Raw genomic sequence first — 21,366 nt, forward strand, 5'->3', positions numbered from 1 at the left:
ACTACAGAAGCATCATGGTGGTGACAGCCTTTGAGACAATCCATTATTTGATGAATGTTGATTTCAACAGCAGTTTCAACTTAACAACAGTCATAAGTGACCCAAAACCAGATGTGTACAATATGAAGAGTAAAGCATACAGTGAAGCTAGGACCTATTTCAGACAGCATTGCCAGCCAAATAAATGTATGTCAGACTGCATCCTTATCTTAAAAAGATTTAGATACCTGAAGTCAGACCTGACACATTCCATCTCTTTTGTGTACACAAGGTAACCCTGTAAGTTCATATGTGTAAGGTACTTGAAGCTCTATAAGAAAAAAAAAGACACATCAATAATGTTTTCTGATATTTCTTCGCATGTTATGTGTAGATAATCAGCTTTTGAGAGGCTTACTGCAATGAATGGTACATGATTTTCAAATATAGATTTAGGAAGCTGGAGCCAAAGATATGATAAATTCAAGGTATGAACCAAATACATAGTTATGGGATAATACTTGAAGATTCAGAACTTTTGGATGAAAATGTTTGCTTAAATAATTTCCTTGGTTTTCTATTTTCACTTTGCAGGAAATTCATCATTCATTTCAGCAAATTTTATTCTAAATCTAATATGAAGATTTATTTTGGATGAAATTAATATTTATTCTTTGTGGAAGAAATAATAAAAGATGTTTTAAAAACTCTGAGTTCATAAAAAATATCTCAAGTATGTTGTTTTCTTTATAAAGCTTTACTAGTTTTGTCTCTGAAACATTTACACTCTGCTAGATATGCTGAAGTAGCTTAATGATTCACCAAATAAATTCATTCATTACTTATTTAATATAACACCAGATGAAAAGAAAGCAGACAGTGTCACCCACAGATTTCCCACTTCATTAAAAATTATCACGATAGTATCAACATAGAAAAGGTAGCAATATATGTTTCTGGAGTTTGTGAAGTGAAGAGCTGAAAAGGTCCTGTTGTATTGCTTCTGGTGCTGGAGTTGTTGATGATGGGATCTTTTTCCTGTTATAAATGATCTGACCTAAGAATTTCCACTCTAGTGTCACTCACAGAAATGTTAATCAATCCCACTTGTCTTTTTTTATGTCATTGTGCTACCAAGGCACTGTCTTGGAATATGTGTAACCTCATAAATTTAATCAGTAGGTGATCAGTGTTTAATGTTTACACTGTAAACACCTCAAGATACTTCAACACCAAATTACATTTGTATTATCATATTACTGTAGAAAAACTCTCAGACCAGCTTCTTATCCACAGCAATACATGTTAGAACATTGATTTCAATGGCCACCCGTTGAAATGGGAACTTAAATGAATTAAGAATCTAAATCTTAATGGAAGGCTGGGGAGGGCATTCTCTTTTGATATTTTTATCAGAATTTATTTGCTTTTTAAAGATGGATTACAGAAGAAGAAAATCTTTAAAAGTTTGTATTAATCTAACACATGTATAGCCTCTTATATTACAAAGACTTGCAGTATCACTATTAGCAATAAATAAGAATATTTAGGTGACAAGTTGCACAGCACAACTACCCAGTTTCCATTAGGAGCAGGCTGTACAGATGCTTTATAGCACAATTTCCAACATAGAATCTAAACATAAAGGTTCATCTATTTTAGTTTTCCTCCATACCTTCAATTTTAATATAAGAAACAAACAGTGATGATACAGCAGAAATTCTCAGTCACATAAGCAAGTCTTTCCTCCTTCTGTTTTCTTCTGGATTCATTAAGGGTGGTATTCCCACAGGAGGCATCAGAAATATGATACGAAATCCGTTTTCACAGAGGAGTATTTGTTTCATTGTACTAGTGCATCATTTTTTTACAAAATTACTAAAAATATGTGTTTCAAAACTAGTATTAGTTATTTCAAAGTACTAAGAAACCGTAGCTTAAATCAGGGTTCTATTGAATCTAATTTATTCAAATAAAGGAAAATCAACTTTTCCTAGCTATCCTGAAATCTGGTCAAAAAAAAGAAAAAAAAGCTATAATGAAAATTGAGAACAAGAGAAAACAAAGTGTGAACAGTAAAATATCATATAGCTACATGCACAGTTTGAGTAGTTCAGAATCATATTTATGCAATGATTCTTTTTTATAAATAAAACAGACATCAGTAAAGCATGTGAAACTTCTTTGTTGCAATGTGTATAAAAGCCATACAATGAGACATATTTGTGCAAAACAAACTAACATTTGGATTATGTGATAAATTAGACAGTTCTGAAAAAAAATCGCAGGAATAAATATATACAAGAAAAACAGAAGTTGTAAGCGAATACCATTATTTTTAATTCCAGGAAGAATTTTAAGTACTATGATGGCAATGAAGAATTCTGCATATTCTGATGGAATTTATTGCATATGAGGGATTTTTACGTTTTTCTTTAAGTTCTTTCCTTGGTTGTGTTGTGCCTAGATGTGTAAATCACCGAAAACACTATCACAAATAATTAAGACGCAAACATAGGCAAAATCTGTCCTTAGATTTACCTCTGAAAGCTAGCTAGAGAATACTATCTATTTAGATAAGCCAAATAATGCTTGGAAAGGCAAGTAATTGCTCACCTTGCAGTAACCAGTTCTGCGGGATGCAGGATTTACAAAGATTCCACTCTACTGTGCATCTGTATCCTAGGAATAAGAAATGTAATTCTTCTCTAAAAAGCTGGTAAGAGGCATGACAACTTTATGAGTTCCCCATTTTACTCAGTAATAAAGACACCTCCTTGTCAGGACTCTAAATTTGTCAAGATAGAATACATGCTTGAGAAGCTTAGCTACAACAATATGAACAGTATTCTTTCTTTTTTAACATGGTAGAAACTTAGTGAGTTGCAAGAAGTGTCCTATATGTGGAGATCATTAAGAAGCCTGTAGTATCAACAGAAGGAGTTATCTATCAAATCTTTTTTATCTAAGTAAAGTATTACAAAACAGCACAATATGGTATCAAACTATAGACTGAATACAACAGCAGAGATTTTGCGAGTTTAGCCCATATAAATTGTCATGCATTCTAAGATATTCTTCATTATTAAAACGAGTAATGTCCATCTGCCATTCGAAACCCGGTCACATTCTTTGAAGGTACCCATTATTCTGAAAATGTTAAAAACATTTCAGTGGAAATGTATTTGTCAGCCTAATTTAGACCTCTCCAAGAAGAAAATCAGTGTAAATATATCGAGGATGCAAATCTGTTCTTTGGTTTGAGGAGGAGGTCTAGGAAAAGAAACATACGAGGGGATATATTAATCTGAGGACAAATCAGTTCAATGGAGAACTTAAGATAAATGCTTTCAAAGAAACCTATCTAGGAGGAGCCACTATGAGCTCAGGAATTACTTCACTGTCTAGGAACTAAGTCACAAAGAAAAAATCTTCAAAAAAAAAGTGACAAACAAAACATGAGAAGCACAAACAGAAATTTCTGTCCTTTAAGTAACCTTGATAAATGGACATTGCCCTACTACAGAATGAAAGGTAGTGCTCTGCTTCTTGCTGTAGAGTATCCGCACCAGAGGCTATATAAATTGTTTTTATGCTAGTCTAAGGATGGGGGAGTTGGAGATCTTAAAACGAGTTCAAAGGATTAAAAGAGAATACAGAAATACTGATTTCATGTTGTAAAATGATATAATGGAAATTATTTCTGAAGGAAAATTTGTTTTAAAAAGCTGCAATGTTTAGATTGTCTGAGATAATAAGTAGCTGGGACTTTAAAATTTGTAAAGTTCCTGTATTGTGGCACTGATGAATACCTTCAAATGTGATGCATTCTTCTTTAGGAACAAAGGTTATTTCTACTATCAAAGATACTATATGCCAACTGTATATTACACACTTACATAAAATGAAGCACAGACCATTTTCTGATTCTGAGGTCAGCATTTCAGCTGAAGCTGCTACAGATCTAAACTTCATATTGAAGCTTATAGAACTCGACAATATACAAGGTTACATTGTCTAAACATCTAATTGGGTCCAATATATGACGTGGTACACTGAAGACTGCATCTATCACCAACAGGTAAGATTGAGCTCATTTTACATCTGAGACTAAAGAGGATACAGTGGAAACTGTTTTTCATATCCTATGCAGAGAGTTGTGCCTGCACTATTCATTTTTTTCCTTATAACTTATTCAACATTATGTGTAATCTCTTAATCTGAGTGGTTTTGAAACCCGGGTTTCCAGTTACAAGGATACTGTCCCAGGCACCTTCCTGGACTGATAATGTAGTGGGACAATGCTTATACTTTCTTTTGGGCCTTTATGCAGAAAGAAGTGCAAAATTGACAGAGAGGCCTAAATCAAAAGATATTGACTTTCCAGTTCAAAGAGAAGAAAGCTCCCAAGGAAGGCAGAGGCCCAGAGCTGCTGAAGGGAACTTCATGTGCAGTCCTGATTCAAGTTCTTATTCAATCAGACTTTCTTGGTCATTGTTTCATTGGTCGGCTCTAGGCTGTTTTTTACCCAGGTTATCAGAATGCTTGCCACTGCTGGAGGCAAATATGTACAGGGGTACTTGCCTCAGAGAAAAACAGAGAAAAGAAGTAACTCATTTATACCTCCCAAGACAGAGTTGATCAGAAGATGTATTTTCTCTGCAGAAAGGCAGAACTCACAGATAATCCAAACCATACTGTTGTAATCACTAGACTTAATAGTAGACAGAAAATAGCACAAAATCTGTCAGTGGAGCCAGTCAACCAGACCATTTCTATGACTACACAGGGAAAAAAAGAAGACTAGACAGAAGTATCTGTCCCACCGTACGGTGTTTGTGCTGAGAACAAAAATGGATGCTGAAACAAAATTCTGTTCCAGGAGGTCAGAGATCTGAGAGCAGGAGGCAGAGGAAACAAAAATGTTTATCAGAGTGTCTTGGATTACCAGTGAGTTAAAATAGGATTATATTGGTTTTTCTAAGGAAAAATTTCGTCAGAAGATCATAAGGTAAAAAAAAAAAAAAAAAAAAAAAAAAAAAAAAAAAAAAAAAAAAAAAAAAAAAAAAAAAAAAAAAAAAAAAAAAAAAAAAAAAAAAAAAAAAAAAAAAAGCTATGAGGTAAGGTATCTTCCTTATAATTTTACTTACCTCTGCAAAAAATATAAAGATACAGGTTAGACAGACAAGTTATTGTGTTAACAGCTCTCACAGATAGTGTTGGGTGCAAAAAATGCTGTCATGAGCAGGGAAAATATGGAGAATCTTTAAAGATTAGAAAAGAAATAAAAGTGGAAATACAATACTGCAGTAAGATCTGTTGAGCTCCTCTGGTAAACATGGAGAAAAACTCAGTGAAAGGAGAAATTATTTGTGTAAACTTTATCTATACTCAACACTGAAGTTAAAAGCTGAAGTCAAGACTATCCTGCTTCCGTCACACCTACATCAAACCCAAATAGCTTGCAAGCTGTTTTTAAAGGATTTAAATATGACATTGATGTGTCTACCTGAAGCTGGAAACTGCAAATAATTGAACTGTGTGGAGATTAATAAAACCACAATATGTATCCAAGACAATAAGTCAGAGCTGTGTGTCTTGATGAGCCTTTGTTTTTAAACATGGAAAATTGTGAGAGGCAATGTGTACATGTCACAGTGAGACTGACAGCTCTTATCAAATATAACATTAGCACTGTTCAAACATTGTAACTTAGTTATTACTCACCAGGAAAAAAGCCTGATACTATACTGCATCCTATTACATAAACAGGAAGAGATTCAAGTTATTATTACAATGTAAGAAAAAAATGAAAATAAATGGAAGTTGACAAAGGCCTATGTAGAATATATTGTATTAATGTATTCTTAAAACCTATCTTCTATTTACTCAATAAAAATGAAATATAAAGGTGTAGAACAGAAAATCCTACAGCCCAGAAATACCAAAGTTAAGTTTTCCTATGCAATTATAGCTGGTCCCTTGTGTTTATATATTATGACAGTATAATTGCTTGCTCACCTACTAATTTTCAAATTATGCATTAGAATATCTTGCAATAACTTTTACAGCTCTTATGAGGCACATTTTGGAAGGTGTGGTTTTCCTGGGGACTTCCTTAATTCACCGGGTGTCTTGGTAAATATATGTTATTCATGGGCTTTCACATACAAAATCTTGTACATTCATAAAAAGATTTCTGAAAAAATGTGTATTTTGTCACGAAAATTATATTTGACTGTGAAAGTGAAGACAAATTTGTCACATTACAGAAGTTTGCAAATAGCTTCAGTGAAGCTCGGTCTTCATTACCAACTTCCCACCCCCTCTTTCTCTAAATGTCCTCTTCATTGCAGTCCTGGGAAGATTGATTAAAGAATGCCAATCAAATCCGTTCAAGAACTTCAGCTGGGGATGTACCTGCTGAAGAAGTTTTCAAAATGTCTTCCTATGATACAACCTTTCTATGGACAAATGTAAACAACCCTAGTTTTGTTGGGTTTTCCCTTCACCTATATGGAGGAGTGATTTACAAAGCAATGACTTAGCATTCACCTAGTGAATGCATCATGGCCAGCAGCCAAAAAACAATATTAGAAGTTAGCTGACAGGCAAGTAATCTAGTGTGTGTGGGAGGGAAACAGGGTTATGCCGAGCTTCTTATTTAACCAACTCCTAGGGAGTGCCACTGACATGGAATGCCACAAATGACATAGAAACAGGAAATCTGCAGTCAGTGAAGCAGTTCACCTCAGAGAAAAAAAAAAACAAAAACAAAAACAAAACAAAGGAGCTTGCAAGTCTCTTTCTGAGACTGCACAGGACTGCAAGAGTCAGCACAATGATGATTTGGCATTCCATAATACATGCTCCCCAGCAGAAGCCAGACTGACTGCTCGTGGCGCAGAAATCTTGACAGAGATGAAGTCTCTGGAGGGGGTCTTAATCATCCAGGTCTCAAGCTGCAGAGAGTAACCAACTGCTTCTTCTCTCCAAGAATCCTTTGGAAGTGATGGTGTCCTCACCTGTATGAGGTGTGTTCTGCTTGAATCATTGAGCCGCCAGGTGAAGGTGCCAAGACTTCATAGTGTTGGAGGAAGTGAATGGGAGGAAATCTACAAGGTCTTCGTGAAGATTTGTCAGAGGTCAGCCAGAAGCTACATTTGAGTGAGTGGTGGCTGAAAACACTTATGACTTCCATCAACAGAAAGAATGCTCTTTCTAATACTGCACATGTGGAACCAAAAGACACTTGCCACAGGTGAATAAGAACATCAGGCCAAGCAACAGGAGCATAGGGAAGCTTTAATAAGCATCTATTATAGACTGCCTCAACAAGAATAGGACATAAACAAAGCTTTCTGTGAGCAACAGAAAGAAGCCTCATGATTGCAGGCCCAGGTTCTTGTGGAGGACCATGTTTTAATCACCTCAGCATCTGCTGGAAAGGTAGCATGGTGTAAGTGGTCCAAGAGTTTTCTTTAACCCACTGAGGACAGTCTTTCAACAGAGGGGATACATGAGATTACGAAAAGTAATCTGCTGAGTCTTCTAACAAGTAAGGAAAAACTGACTAGTGACATAAATACCAATAGTAGCTTTGGCTGCAGTGACCAAATGATGATGAGAATCTAAGATCCTGAGAGAATCAATGAAGGCAAATATCAGCATAAAGACCTTTGATCTCAAAGCAGATTTTGGCTTGTTCAGGGATTTGCTTGGCAGGATGTCATCAGAGGCTGCCCTGAAGAACAAAAAGAGACCAGGAAATCTGACTGATCTTCAAAGATATCTTCCTTAAAATGCAAGAATGGCTCCGCTGTTGTACTAGAACTTTAGCAGATATACTAGAAGGTCAGTCTAAGTTAACAGAGAACTCCTGATCGATCTCAATGCAAAATAGCAAGTGTACAGAAGGTGGAAGTAAGGACAAGCTATCTAGAGTAAGGACAAACTATACAGAAGGATTACAGAGACACTGATCAAATGTGCAGGGAAGGAATTGGGAAAACAAAAGCTCAGTTGCAATTCAAATTGGCAAAGGATCTGCAGGGTCACAAGAGATTTTACTGGTAAAACAAAAGGAAGAGCAAGAAATATGTGGACCTGTTGCTGAATAAATTGAAGTCTTATTGACAAAGGATATAGAAAATGCTGAAGTTCTCAGTGCTTTCTTTGTCTCAGTCTTTACTGGCAAGGTGTCTGGTCCCTCCCAGGTCCCTGGGCCAGTGGCAGAGTTTGTGAGAGTCAAGTGCTACCCATGCAAGAGGAAGAGTGAGCTGATGATAATTTAAACAAGTTGGGCATATGCATGCATCCAGTACTACTGAGGGAGCTGGCCACTGTCACTACAGGACTGCTCAATATAATCTTTGAATGGTCTTAGTGATCAAGTAAAATTCCTGATGACTGGGAAAACGTCAATGTCTCAATCATTTTCAGGAAGGTTGAGAAAGAAGACTGTAGGAACAACAGGCCAGTCAGCCTTACACCAGTCTCCAGAAAAACTGTGGACTTGTCTCCAGAAAAACCATAGACCAAGTCCTGCTGGAAATAATTTCTGGCACAAAAAGAGATGGCCGTGTTTAGGAAAACACAATGTGGTTTTTCAAAGCAAGATGTCTGACTAATCTGATCGCCGTCTGTGAATAAGGGGGAGAAAAATGACTGCTGTTTAACTTGGTTTTAGCAGAGCTTTTGACATATCTCCCATAGTGTCTTGTATAGAGGAAACAGAGGTACTGGATGGGTGGACTACAAGGTGCATGCAATGCTGTCTGTGCTCAGCACCTCGAAGTCCACTTGGCAGCTGATTAATAGGGGCAATTGTCAAAGGTGGGTAGATACTTGGTCTGATCATGAGAAAGCAGTGAAAGCCAGCTGTTCCACAAGTGATGGGGAGCCAGGAGCAGAGTACATCACAGGCATCAGGGCATGAGCCTGGGTAGCAAGAACCTGGTCCACCAGTACCTAAATGAGGCAAGTGGGTTCTGGCTATGGTACCTAGGGTCAGACATTGTGCAGTGATCATAAGGCAAGTCTGTAATGGTGAGGAAAAGCTAGGGTCAAGCCAGGAAAACAGTGCATAGGTTAGGGTCCAAGGCTGGATCAGCAGGACCCATGATCAGACATGGGTATGGCTGCAATGCAATAGGAGCTGTAGCTCAGGTGGGTGCCAGACAGCTGAGCTGCAGCTTGAAGGAGCTCTCAAGAGAAATGAGATCTTGCCACTGAGGCCTTCCTGCAATGTAGCACAGATGGGGGCCAGCAGTACAGCTTCTCCTTAAAAGCAGTTCCCAGAAAGCAGGTCTGTAGAAAAGGACCTAGGTTTAGCATGAGAAGATGACTGTAAATAAGCAGTGCAGTTCTGTAGCAATGCAAGCTTGATCACAAATCAGGATGCACTAGTGAGAATACAAAGAGTGAGTTAGTTAAAGTGCTTATTCTTCTCTAGCTGGCACTTGCAAGAGTGCCTTTGGAGAATTGTGTCAAGTTAGGGGGTCCCTGGTATAGCAAACACATTGGCAAACTGGCAGAGTACAACAGAGGCCACCAAGATAGAGAACAAGAGCATATGACATACAGATAGAGGTTGAGAACAGTGCAGATAGAGGATGAGATCTTGTTCATTTGTCATAAAAGAAGACTGGGTGATAGCTAATTGCTATCTTAACCATGCAGCAGTTTGTAACAAAATAGATGAAGCCAGGTTTCTTGGATATACACAGTGAAAATATGAGAGGTAATGAACACAAGTTGCAGGAGGGCAAATTTCTGATAAGTACAAGGAGAAAAAAGTCACCCTTGGTATGGTGAAATACTGAAAAAAGATTCCCACAGAGGTTTTAAAATCTTCAACTCTGAAGATGCAAAAAAACTTGACTAGCAACCTAAGTTACACACAGCGTTGAGGACTGGAGGGGTCTGAGAAGGGAGAATTAGACCAGGTCAACTTCCAAGGACCCTGACAGCCTAAATCTATGTCATGCATCTCATTTTTGGCTCCGTTTTTAGGGATATCTTAGAATGTATTTTGAAAACAAGACTTAGAAATATGGTCTCTATGTAACTTTTATTATAAGGTTATAATAACCCTGTATATTCTGTTCACTGTAATGAAGAATAGATATCGGTGCCTCAGCATTCGCATTGAAAATGGTGCCATGTCTGCTTCTGCAGGGGTGACCAAGGTTTGATACTATATAATAATGTCATTAATGATCTGGATGATGGAATACAGTGTGTGCTTATTAAATCTGCAAACAACACTAGGCTGGAAGCAACTGTGTGTACACTGGAGTACAAGATTAGAATTCAAAATGATCCTGACAAACTGTAGGAATGGTCTGAGAAAAACAGGATGTTATTTAACAGACACAAGTGTGGGGCATTTTTTTTAGTAAATATACTGAGTTGCACAAATACAGATGAGGCTCATCCAGCATGTTTGTACTTTTGCAGAACACAATCCAGGGGCAACAGAGGATCACAAGCTGAGTCAGAGTCAATGATGTCATGTTGAAACAACAAAAGCAAACAACACTGGCATTTTTTTCTTTAAGAAGTGTAGTCTGCAAGACACATGAAATAATCTTTCTGCTCTACACAGTACTGTAAGGTCTCAAATGTAGTAGCCAGTCTAGCTTTAAGCACTACCTCAGGAAAGACGCTGAGCAAGTAACTCAAGATCATGACCTTAAACCCTTTTGGGATTCTGATGACAGGGTAATTTTGACTTACTTTCTTGCGTCAACTGTAAACATCCAGAAATATGTCCTTTTCCCTGCTTTGTACCACATCCCTTCTTTTACAGTCATAGATTGAAACCATTAAGACAATATCAATAAATATCCAGAAAGGTAATCCTAAAGTAAGGAAAAATAAATAATGTTTGAAAATTGAGGAAGAAGTGTTTCATAGCTCTTTCTTCTCTAGGTGATAGATGGTTACTTTTGTTTGTTTGTTTGTTTGGCAGTGATGTCAGAAAAGAATTATTCCAAATAACACCTTCTCATTTTAGTGCAAGCAAACTAGCAACTAAGTAAATCCCTTTGGATAAATCCTTCATGCATTTTCATTCATGAAACTTATCTGAAGTCAATTGTTTTTCAGGAATATAACAAACATATTTATTGGGTGTTTTTTGGTTTTGTTGGGGTTTTTTAACTATTTCCAACATAGGAAGATAATCAGAGAATCATTGAACCATAGAAAGCCCAGGTTGGAAGCAGTGTCCAAGGATCATGTGGTCTGATTTTTTGTGGGAAAGAGAGCCCAGATGAGATTCTCTAGCACCTTGCTCAATTGCATCTTGAAAACCTCTAGTGATGGAGATTCTACACATCCCTAGGGAAGTTGTTCCAACTGAGTGTTCTCAATGTAAAAAATTTCTTTCTTATGGCAACTTTCTCAGTACAGCTTGTACCCACTGTCTCTTGTCTTCTCCATGTGGTTCCTTGTGAAGGGAGTCTCTGTCTTCCTTGCAGATCTTTTTAAGGTACTGGAATACTGTGATGAGGTCCCCCCTAAGCCTTCTCTTCTTCACAGAGAAAAGATGTAACTCCTTCAGCGTTTCCTTGTAGGGCACGTTCTCCATCCCTTTGACCATCTTCACAGTCCATGTTTGGGGAATCTCCAGTATGTCCACACCTTTCTTGAATTGCGGGGATTAGAACAGGACACAGTACTCCAGCTGCATCCTGGCAATCTGAGTAGAGAGGGAAATAATACCCATAGTCACTGTAGGTTCCTGCTGATAATATCAATGATGCATTAATAAACTATAGAGTGCTACCCCGTAATAAAATTAGGCCATCAAACACACATACCTTGTTGAGGTAACTTATCTTATCAGTTTTAAACTTTCCAATGATCTCTGTTCCTCAGTGAATTATAAATTTTAAGTCTTTAAATGTATAATTTGATAGAAATAAGATACAAGACCTTGTGATCCTTTTAGTCTCCTATTGTTGGTCATACTGTAGTATGTGACAATATCCTTTCTGTCTAAACATTTATTTGGTTCCGAGTAGCACAAGTGAGCCCATGAAGAGCATATAAAATAAATATCGCTTGCTAATTAATTAGGTCTGTTTCTTCAACAAGTACATATAGCTCATAGCAACAATCAGTTCGTTGCAATATGCAGTTATTTCCACCAAAAGGTAATTTCCATCACAAGTTATTGTCTAGAAACACCCTACAAGAGAAATGTCAAAAGCAGCAATAATTGACTCATACATATCAAAATAATGTTCCCTTGTTCTATAATTTTTAAGACACTTGGACTAATTTTGTAAGAGCTACATATTTTTAACCAAATTAGAATTTGGAACTTATAAGAAAAAACATTTTATGCTAAGAAAGGCTCATGGAAATCAAGCCGTAAAAGGTGTCTTGGACTAACAATGGCGGTGTGGACTGACTTTGTGATTTGGCCACACTGTGACGAACATCAAAGGATAATTCTTAAAGTCAGCTGGCAGCTTGATGTGCTGTATGAAAACAGAGTGGGTAAAAAAGAGTAGAAAATATCAGGGGAGGAGAGACTAATGTGATTTTTTTAAGATCCTTACTGCTGTCTAGAAAATAGATTTTTATGGGCCCTCATGTTACTATATTCCCATTATGCAAGAGTCAACGATATAGATTGAAGCATCTACAGATCAAGGAGTTGAGATATCAATAACAATGAAACAAAAAATTAGTTCCAGAGAGAACCAACAAAGAGTTCAATATTAATAACTGACCATTGTAATAATTGATCTAATAATAACTTCAATACTGAAAATCATTGTGTTAATTTCAGTACTAAAAAGGTTGACATGGCTAAGTTTGCAAAACATAAAAAAAATGAGAATAAAACATCAAAATGGATTAAGCAGCTCAAACTCATGGTTTTAAGGAAAGATTTGTAAAAAAATCATGGAATAAACTCTTTCAAAGCCAAGAACCTAAGCAATGCGTTACCATAAAAAATTGTTCTATAGGTTTTCTGTAGTAGTAGGAATCTTGCTACTCACATCTATGCAACTTATACTACGATAATACTGTAATAAAAGCAATTAAGAAAAAAAGACAAATTGAATATTTATCTTCATTTAAAAGTTCTATTTTATGTGGGTCTGGTTATTGTTTAACTACTTCTCAGACTATTATCTCTGAAAGCTACATTTAATGAATTTTCCTCAGTAGAATTCACAATCATGAGAACAAACATAACGCCTATTTTATTTTTACTGCTCTGAGTGTAAAAACCAGAGAGAAATTTGATTTTGATTAATATAAATTCCTTATATATAGTAACTATATTTTTTAAAATTTTAGCTGAATTATTTAGATAACCTATTGCAATGAAAATCAAAATAACATACTGAAGTCATACTTGGTTCATCTGCTTCACTGTGACTGAAATGTTTATAATCTCACTTGGAAGGTCTATTAGACTGTTTCTGAAACTGCACAGGGTATAACAAAACTTGCCTCTGGAAATACCTACAAGACTTTTTTTTTTAGATATTTATCTTTTTCAAGACCAAAGTAAGAAGCTATAGAAGAAGCATGTAAAAATTATTTACAGTTAGAATAGCAAAAAATTCTAACCATTTTTTTTTTTTTACTTCTGCTTTAATGCACCCTGTCATGTGGAAAGCTGTCATTAGAGGTAGGCCTGTGCCAACCACTTGAAATTCAACAAGGTCAAGTGCAAGGTCCTGCACCTGGGTCAGGGCAATCCCAAGAAAAAATACAGGACGAGCAGAGAAAGGACTGAGAGCAGCCCTGGAGAGGACCTGAACCAGCAATCTGTGCTTTCAGCCCAGAAAGCCAATCATATCCATAGCTGCATCAAAATAAGCATGGCCACCAGGTTGAGGGACGTGATTCTCCCCCTCCACTCAAATTTGGTAAGACCACACCTGCAGTACTGTGTCCACCTTCAGTGCCCCAAACATAAGAAGGATGTAGACCTGTTGAAGCAAGACCAAAGGAAGGACATGATGATGATCGTATGACTGGAGCACCTCTCCTTATGACAACAGGCTGAGAGATTTGGGGTCATTCATCCCAGAGAAGCCAAAGCTCCAGGGACAACTTATAGAACCTTCCAGAACCTAAAGGAGGCCTGCAAGAAAGACAGAGATAGACTTTTTACAAGGACCTGTATGATAAGACAAGGCGGGAGGGCTTTAAACTGAGAGTAGGTTTACATTAAATATTAGGAAGAAAATCTTTACTGTGAGGGTGGTGAGACACTGAAATGGGTTGCCCAGAGAAGTTGTGGATGCCCCATCCCTAAAGGTATTCAAGGCCAGGTTGGATGGGGCTTTGAGTAATCTGGTCTATTGGGAGGTGTTCTTGCCCATGGCAGGGGGGTTGGAACTAGACGATCTTTGATGTCCTTTTCCAAACTGAAACCATTCCATGATTCTATTTAGTGCAACACATATGCATAACAGGGTAAGTTTAGATGCTGTGATGGCCTTTCAGTTAGTATTTCCCAGGGATTTTTTTTGAACTTACAAGAAATCCTAGTTTGTAAGAGAGAGGGGCTAATAGCCCTTCCCGAGCCTGGCGCAAGAACAAATCACATTATCCTTACTCATGGGAATAATCTAATTAAACACAACAGGAGTCCTCATATGCACATGGTAAAGCAAGCAGTATTTCGATGCTACAGTGGCAGACAAAAGAAAATTCTCTACTTCTTTCAAACATGGTTCAGTCTGGATCTACAGCATTTCACTATTAAAAAAATAATATTTTTTTCCTAGGATTCAGTGTAAACATATGCCTGTATAGAGCAGTCCATATTCACCAAAATAGTTCCATGTTTTGTGGCCAAGAGTCTGTCTTCTAAAGCATGTTTTTCCAGGCTTTCTTAGTTGAATGACTACATAATTTTTTACCCCCCCCAAAAATTAAGTAGTATTGCTAGAATTTTTTTCAGAACTGAAATAAAAAATGAGCTAAAACTTTATACTATTGTTAGTTTTATTTTTCTTCCCTGTTTGTTTCCTGTAAACCTAGGAACATGGATACAAGTATTTTCTTTGTGGTGTTTGTTTGTTTGTTTTGTTGTTGTTGTTTGGGGGGGGTTGTGGCGCTTTTTTTTTTTTTTTTTTTTTTTTTTTTTTTTTTTTTTTTTTTTTTTTTTTTTTTTTTTTTTTTTTTTTTTTTTTTAAATTATATTTGAGACCACCTTCTGGCATTTATGGAGAATGGATACGGAGAAAATTGGAAGAATATCACAAGAAAAACCCTCCTGTCAACTACTACAGTTGAGGGAAAAGTATGCTCTGGAAGCTTTCTCTCATTTCAGTGGGAAGCAAGTGTTACAAAAGGTACAGAAAGAGACAAGATCAGATTCCGTCCTCAGTCCTGCTTTTGTGAAGGATAAAGGAGTGCATAGCATCCTTCTACACATGGTGTCGGCTTGTGCCAATGATTGATCTTGCATGCTGACCTGAAAATGATTATAATTATGCAAATACTGGGATTTGCTAATGCAGAACACCCTGCTGGACAGAGATCCAACTATCCATCTCATGAACGAAATTGTCACTGAGAAATTCACTGTCTTTGCAGTGAATATGTCAATATCAAGAAGAGACAAACATTATTTTAAAAGGAAAGAAATGAATCATGTTCTGTAGCATTTCTTGTGTATGTACTCTTATTTTAATTTTCAGTCTGATGAGATGTTAGAATGGAAGAAAACGAGCATCAGCGCTGCAATTACTACAGGGCTGAGATTAATGTTTCAAATTTGTTGTTCTTTCAGAATGCCAGTGCTACAATAATGTTCACATGAGTTGATGAATGGCTCACCTCAATGAAAGTTTGCTTATCAAAAACAAACACTGTTGATTAGAGAAGACAGCTACTACTGAACAACGATCTAGCTTATAAAAATAAAGAGAACATGGTTTGTAAAAATTTATTTGTAAAACCCAAAATTACTTTAAGAACTAAAGGAACCTATTAAACATAATGTTGGGAATCCACCTTCTTTTAATTTTTTGTGTTTTTCCCCCCCACCCCACACTACATATAATATATTATGTGATCTCAGCAGAGGAAATGTCAACCAGTTCAAACTGGAAATTATATAATAAAGGATTTCACTAATATGACTTGTAAAAAACCTCATGATTGCAACTTTATCAGAAATTCAATGCGGAGGAATGCAGTGATAGCTGTATATGAAACAGCTGCAGTGAAGAATTACTGTAGCATTTGGGTACATGGGTAAATGACAGAGTCTTCCATGAATAGTATTATGAAGTATGGAATGGATAATGAAACATATCAAACCATATTTTGTTATCCTGTTTTTCCAGAGAAAGAAAGTTTATGCAGTTATGTGCTACTGGTCCATCTGTTCCAACACAAAGATGAACAAGTCACTGACAAATTTTAAGCAAATTTAACAATGGATCTCAAAGTTTCAAAGTTATTTTGGGATTGTTAAAATTCAGTAAGTCAACTGAGATACAAATTATTATACCTACCAATACAAAAGCAATTATAACTTAGATTCCTACCCATTTAACAGGCAGTAGCCATGTGATGAATCAGAACAAGAAATCTAGTCAACCTATAGCCAACAAGAAGCTTTCAACCAACCACACTATTTGTAGCAACACATCTCACCATATAGATGCATGTGGATGTGAGAATAATACAGAGGAGAACTGTTGGGTGTTAGGTCCTAAAGGTGTTACAATTTTAAGTGACTGTTACAGAGCTCTAGGCTTAGGTTTCAGTTTTGCAAAAGAGGTCATGTATTCTTGAAAGCAGTTAAGTGAATGTGCATTCAGTTTTGGTAGCTCTGCAGTGGGACTGGTGGGAATAGAACCTTTGGCATTTCCAGGAGTATACAAAATTCAAGTATACCTTTATTCTGAATCATATATGATTGCTTGCGTTTGGTGGCAAATTTGAAAGGAATTTATTCTAAGAAAACATTGTGCTTTCCTGCCTCTCATAACTGACCTTTTGGGTTTTCTTCCCATGTTTTGCAGCTTTCTGAAATAATGTTGGTTCCATGGTTCACAGCTAGCCACTGTTAGTCAGGTCTATGCACCTGGGCAATGCATACTTACAAGCACTTATGGACCTTGTCAACAGGTTAATGTAACATACTGTATCTAGAAGCACATAGAGCAAATGCACCTTAGTACAGAGCTGAGGTCTTTTCTTTCTTCTCTTGGGCGAGCTTAGAGCATCTGCTGTAATCCTGGAGGATGTACTGATTGAGTTCTGCTGATTCATTGTGTTTATGCAGTTTATTATCCAAAGTTGTATAGGAGGACCAGCAATCCAGACAAATTCCCAAATGTGGGGTTACAGAAGAGTCAGGATGAACTGTATTCTGAGACCAGGGACAAGATCTGTTGTGAAATTCAATTTCATGATGACAGTCACTATGAAGCCAAGAACACATTTTTTGAAAGGTATGGATTACCTCCAGCCCATGTAGAGCAAATATATACAACTTTATTGAAAAAACTATTTGAATAATTTGAGCCTCCTCAAAATGTTGCAGGTACTTGTGTTCCTCTGGTACTGGAGCAGCTTCAAAAAAAATGCCCATTGCCATGAACATCACCACAACCAAAGGGCTTGGTAAAACTGCTGTTGAATGGATGTTTCTGTATATAATACCACCACTGAGCAGCAATGCAAGTACAACTCCGGAAATACATTTTTCCTTGAGCAAGCAGCACATGAGCTCTCAGGATGGATGACCCCAAGAGACCCTGTCCCTCCCCAAGCCCAATGGGAATCCAGCTCAGGAGCAAGCACAGCCCCTGACACCCTCACTCCAACGTGACCACTCGCTAAGCCTGGAGTTGTTAAGAAAACCCACCGAAAACGTCCCCCCCCACTCAAACACACAGAATCACAGAATGGGTCAGGCTGGAAGGGACCACAGTGCTTCATCTGGTTCAACCTCCCTGCTCAAGCAGGGTCATCCTAGAGCACATGGCATAGGATTATGTCCAGATGGTTCTTAAGTATCTCCAGTGCGGGAGATTCCACAATCTCTCTGAGCAATCTGCTCCCGTGCGCGGTCACTTTTCTCACACCAGAGCCTGGGACCAGTGCGCAAAAGGCACGACAGAACCCACAGCGGCTGGAAAGCGCCGGGGGCCGCCCGAGGAGCCCCGCATGGCGCTGCTCAGCCGGCCGGGGGCAGAGCGGACCCCTGACCAGCTGGGTCCCAGGGGCGGCGAGGAGAGCGCACCTGCCCGTCCCCGCAGCGGTGCGGGGCAGTGCCCGCCCCTCCCGCAGGGGGCGCGCTGGGGCTGCGGGGCGCGGCCGACCGCTGCCCTGTCCTTTTCGGCGGCCCTGAGAGGTGTCCCCGGGGTGGGAGGGCGGCGTCCCGGGGCTCCCGGGCTGGAGGCGGCCCCGCGGCCCCAGCACACCTGCTCACCTGTGCCGGGGCGGCTGGGGGGGCCCGCCACGGCCACTCCCCCGACGGGCTCGGCGCAGGCGCCCTGGCGGCTACCGCAGGCAGGGGGCGGCAACATGGCGGCGTGAGCGGCGGCGGGTCCGGCTCCACAACAACAGCGGCAGCGCCGATCGCTCGCGCCGCCGTCCGCCCCGCGCGCCGCTCGCCCCCGCCGCGCCGCACCGCGCTCGGCGCCGCCCGCGGCCCCGGCCCCGCGGCGGGGAGGCGGCCCCGGCCGGGCAGCGCTCGGCTAACGGGGCATCGGCGCCCATAATAATCCCTCATTATAGCGGAGCGGGGGAGCGGCTCCTGGGACGGTGCCTGCGCCTCGGGCCGGCTCTCTGCGGCCCCGCCGGGTGCGACTGCGGTGGATGCGCGGCTCGGCCCGGCCGGGCGGGGAGGCGGCGGCGGCGGCAGCGGCAGCGGCAGGTGCCGGTAACGGCGGGGGGTAAATGGCGAGCGAGAAGCCGGTGTCGGGGCCGGACCCGCAGCCCGCGGGACTCATCTCCGTCGGGGCCGGCGGTGGAGGCGGAGGCGGCAGCGGCGTCGCGGTGATGGGGGAGCTGAGGGCGTCGGGCTCCGGGTCCGTGGTGCTCCCGGCGGGGATGATAAACCCGTCGGTGCCGATCCGCAATATCCGGATGAAATTCGCCGTCCTCATCGGACTCATCCAGGTCGGGGAGGTCAGCAACCGGGACATCGTGGAGACGGTGCTGAACCTGGTAAGCGGCCGGGCACCCCGCCCCGGTGACGCCCCGGCAGGCACCGGCCCGCGCAGCCCATCTCCTGCCGGGGCTGCCCCCGCGCCCCTCCGCCCTTGTGCCACCCCAAAGGCATCAGCATCCTCCCAGCCCCCGTGTCCCTCCTACACGCGCGGCCCTTCTCCAGCCATCCTTCCTTCCCAAACTCCTCTCGTGCCTCTCTCTCTCCTCGTTAATCCCGCGATTTGCTCGTCTCCTCGTCGTGCATGTGACAGAAGCCCCCTCAGCGCTCCCTAAACTCCACGCAGGACCCTACCTAGCACAGACAGGCCACTCTTTCCCTTCCCAGTGCCTCGTCCCAGCTGCCTCCTGCAGAAGTGTAGTGTGTTCAATTCACAGTGTAAAAAAATAAGGAGATTAGGTAATTTGGAATTTTGTGTTATGGACGCTGCCCTTTAACCTAGTGGCTTTCTCACGGGAAGAAGAGTGGCATGAACGTAGTATCTGTTTTTAATTGGAAAACATTAAGAAAAACCAGCCTGAGCTGGTATCTTTTTCTTGGATGACTGAAACATGTGAAGGGTTTAACCCTGTTAGATCAGAGCTAGTTGAGCATTTTATGTAGAGGAAGGGGGAGGAGGGAGATTTTTGTGAGGATTTAATACTGTTTAATATCTGTAATAAAGTGTTAGTTGTATTGCAGTATTGTATTGGGTTTTTCTCAGGTCTTAATAATCTGCCATGCTTTCCAAAACACCTTCTTGTCAGCAAAGTAAGTGTTGTTACTACTTTTGTTCAAGGTCTGTGTATTGAAAAATAGTATTGTCCGGTGGTAAATAGCTGAAACGAGGAGAAGATACTAAAATGTATCTCCTGAGTCATCTGCTCACTTCATGGAGTGAAAGAGTTACTGCAGGACTGTATGACTTAATGTTTTTGCGCTACCTACACCAAAGCCTGAGGAACCTACAGAAGCCAAGCGAGTGGATCTAAAAATGAATCACTTTCAATTATGTGCAATTTGGTGCTGTTCCTGAATGCAAAATTTGCTGCAGCAAAGCTTTTGAAGCAGTTCAGTCAATGAAATATCCTCAAATTTTGCATATAAAATAGGATAGAAAAATGACTGCTCAAAACTGAATGGCAATTAATTGAAACTGTCTTTGTTTCAAGTGAGTTTAACGCTTCTAACCTCCAGTCATTTTATACAAAGTCATGTAAAGAATACGTTTTGTTTCAAACACTTTAAAAAGATGTATTCCTCTGTTTGACAGTCATTTGCATTCGACCTAGCACAGACTGAGTGGAAAAGCTGCAGCGTGCAGGGAAAGACATGATTTGGTCAGGTCATTTTAATATTTATGGCTTATCTGAACACACAGGGTTAAAACCTTGTTAGTTTTGCAAATACGTCAAAACAGTAATCTGGTATATTTCCCACTCCTCCCTGCAAGCTGTTTGACAGCTTGAAATGTGACTTGTAAATTTTGAATTTTTTTTGTACAAGTGTGGTAGAAGTCATCATAACTTCATTGGATTATTACCCATTCCTTTAAAAGTAGCACTCAAATAAGGAAATGACATGCAGTTATTTTCTTAACTGGCTTTATATAGATCATGACGAAGATGTTTAATCCCTTACTGGTTTTCTTTCTTCTTTCATTCTTTTTACTGATATTTAAGCTTATTTTAATTCTGGATGTTAGTGCATCAGCAACTGGACTAACATTGGCTTGTCTTTGGTGGGGAGGTTAGAATATGTTTTGGTATTTATGTGGAGGACATCCACTGCTTGCCTATAAGATCCACCTACTAGTTAGTTCCTATTGTTGAAAACGATGTTTATAGTTTAAAATAAGAGTATTTAACAGTTTTATCGGCATTGGGAAATGTATATGAATGTGGAACTGCTTCTGAGTCTGCTGCAGCAGCGATGCATTCTGGATCAGTCATTACTTAACAGATGGACTCTAATATACAACAGTCAGTATTCCCAAAGCAGAGAGAGGTTATACAGTGTCTACTATTTTTTTTGTTCTCAGAGCAGTGAATGTTTCAAACTTATGTTTGTGAATATGAAACTTAATTTACTTGCATGTGAAACATAGTGAATATGGCAGATACAAAGTAAAGCTGATGGCATATCCCTAAACAACTAAACATCTGATTCTGTATTAGGGATTTGAATAGCAACTTTAAATAAAACACAGTTTTCTGTTTTAGGAGCAT

The 21,366-nt window shown here is 39.6% G+C and overlaps 1 protein-coding gene across 5 annotated transcripts in view; it reads left to right on the forward strand.

Moving 5' to 3' along the window:
- Nucleotides 1-18,660: 18,660 nt before the first annotated feature.
- NBEA (neurobeachin) overlaps nucleotides 18,661-21,366 on the forward strand; it is a 478,282-nt gene continuing 475,576 nt past the window's right edge. For all 5 annotated transcript variants that reach the window (XM_027899474.1, XM_027899469.1, XM_027899470.1 and 2 more), the window contains exon 1: nucleotides 18,661-19,158. In XM_027899474.1, coding sequence (XP_027755275.1) covers nucleotides 18,889-19,158 — 270 coding nt within the window. In that variant the 5' untranslated portion in view covers nucleotides 18,661-18,888. The remainder of the gene's footprint in view (nucleotides 19,159-21,366) is intronic.

The sequence above is a fragment of the Empidonax traillii genome, unplaced genomic scaffold (genome assembly GCF_003031625.1).
Source record: "Empidonax traillii isolate 1590-97213 ecotype Southwest subspecies unplaced genomic scaffold, ASM303162v1 scaffold670:size792703, whole genome shotgun sequence".
In the NCBI taxonomy this organism is placed as follows: Eukaryota; Metazoa; Chordata; class Aves; order Passeriformes; family Tyrannidae; genus Empidonax; species Empidonax traillii.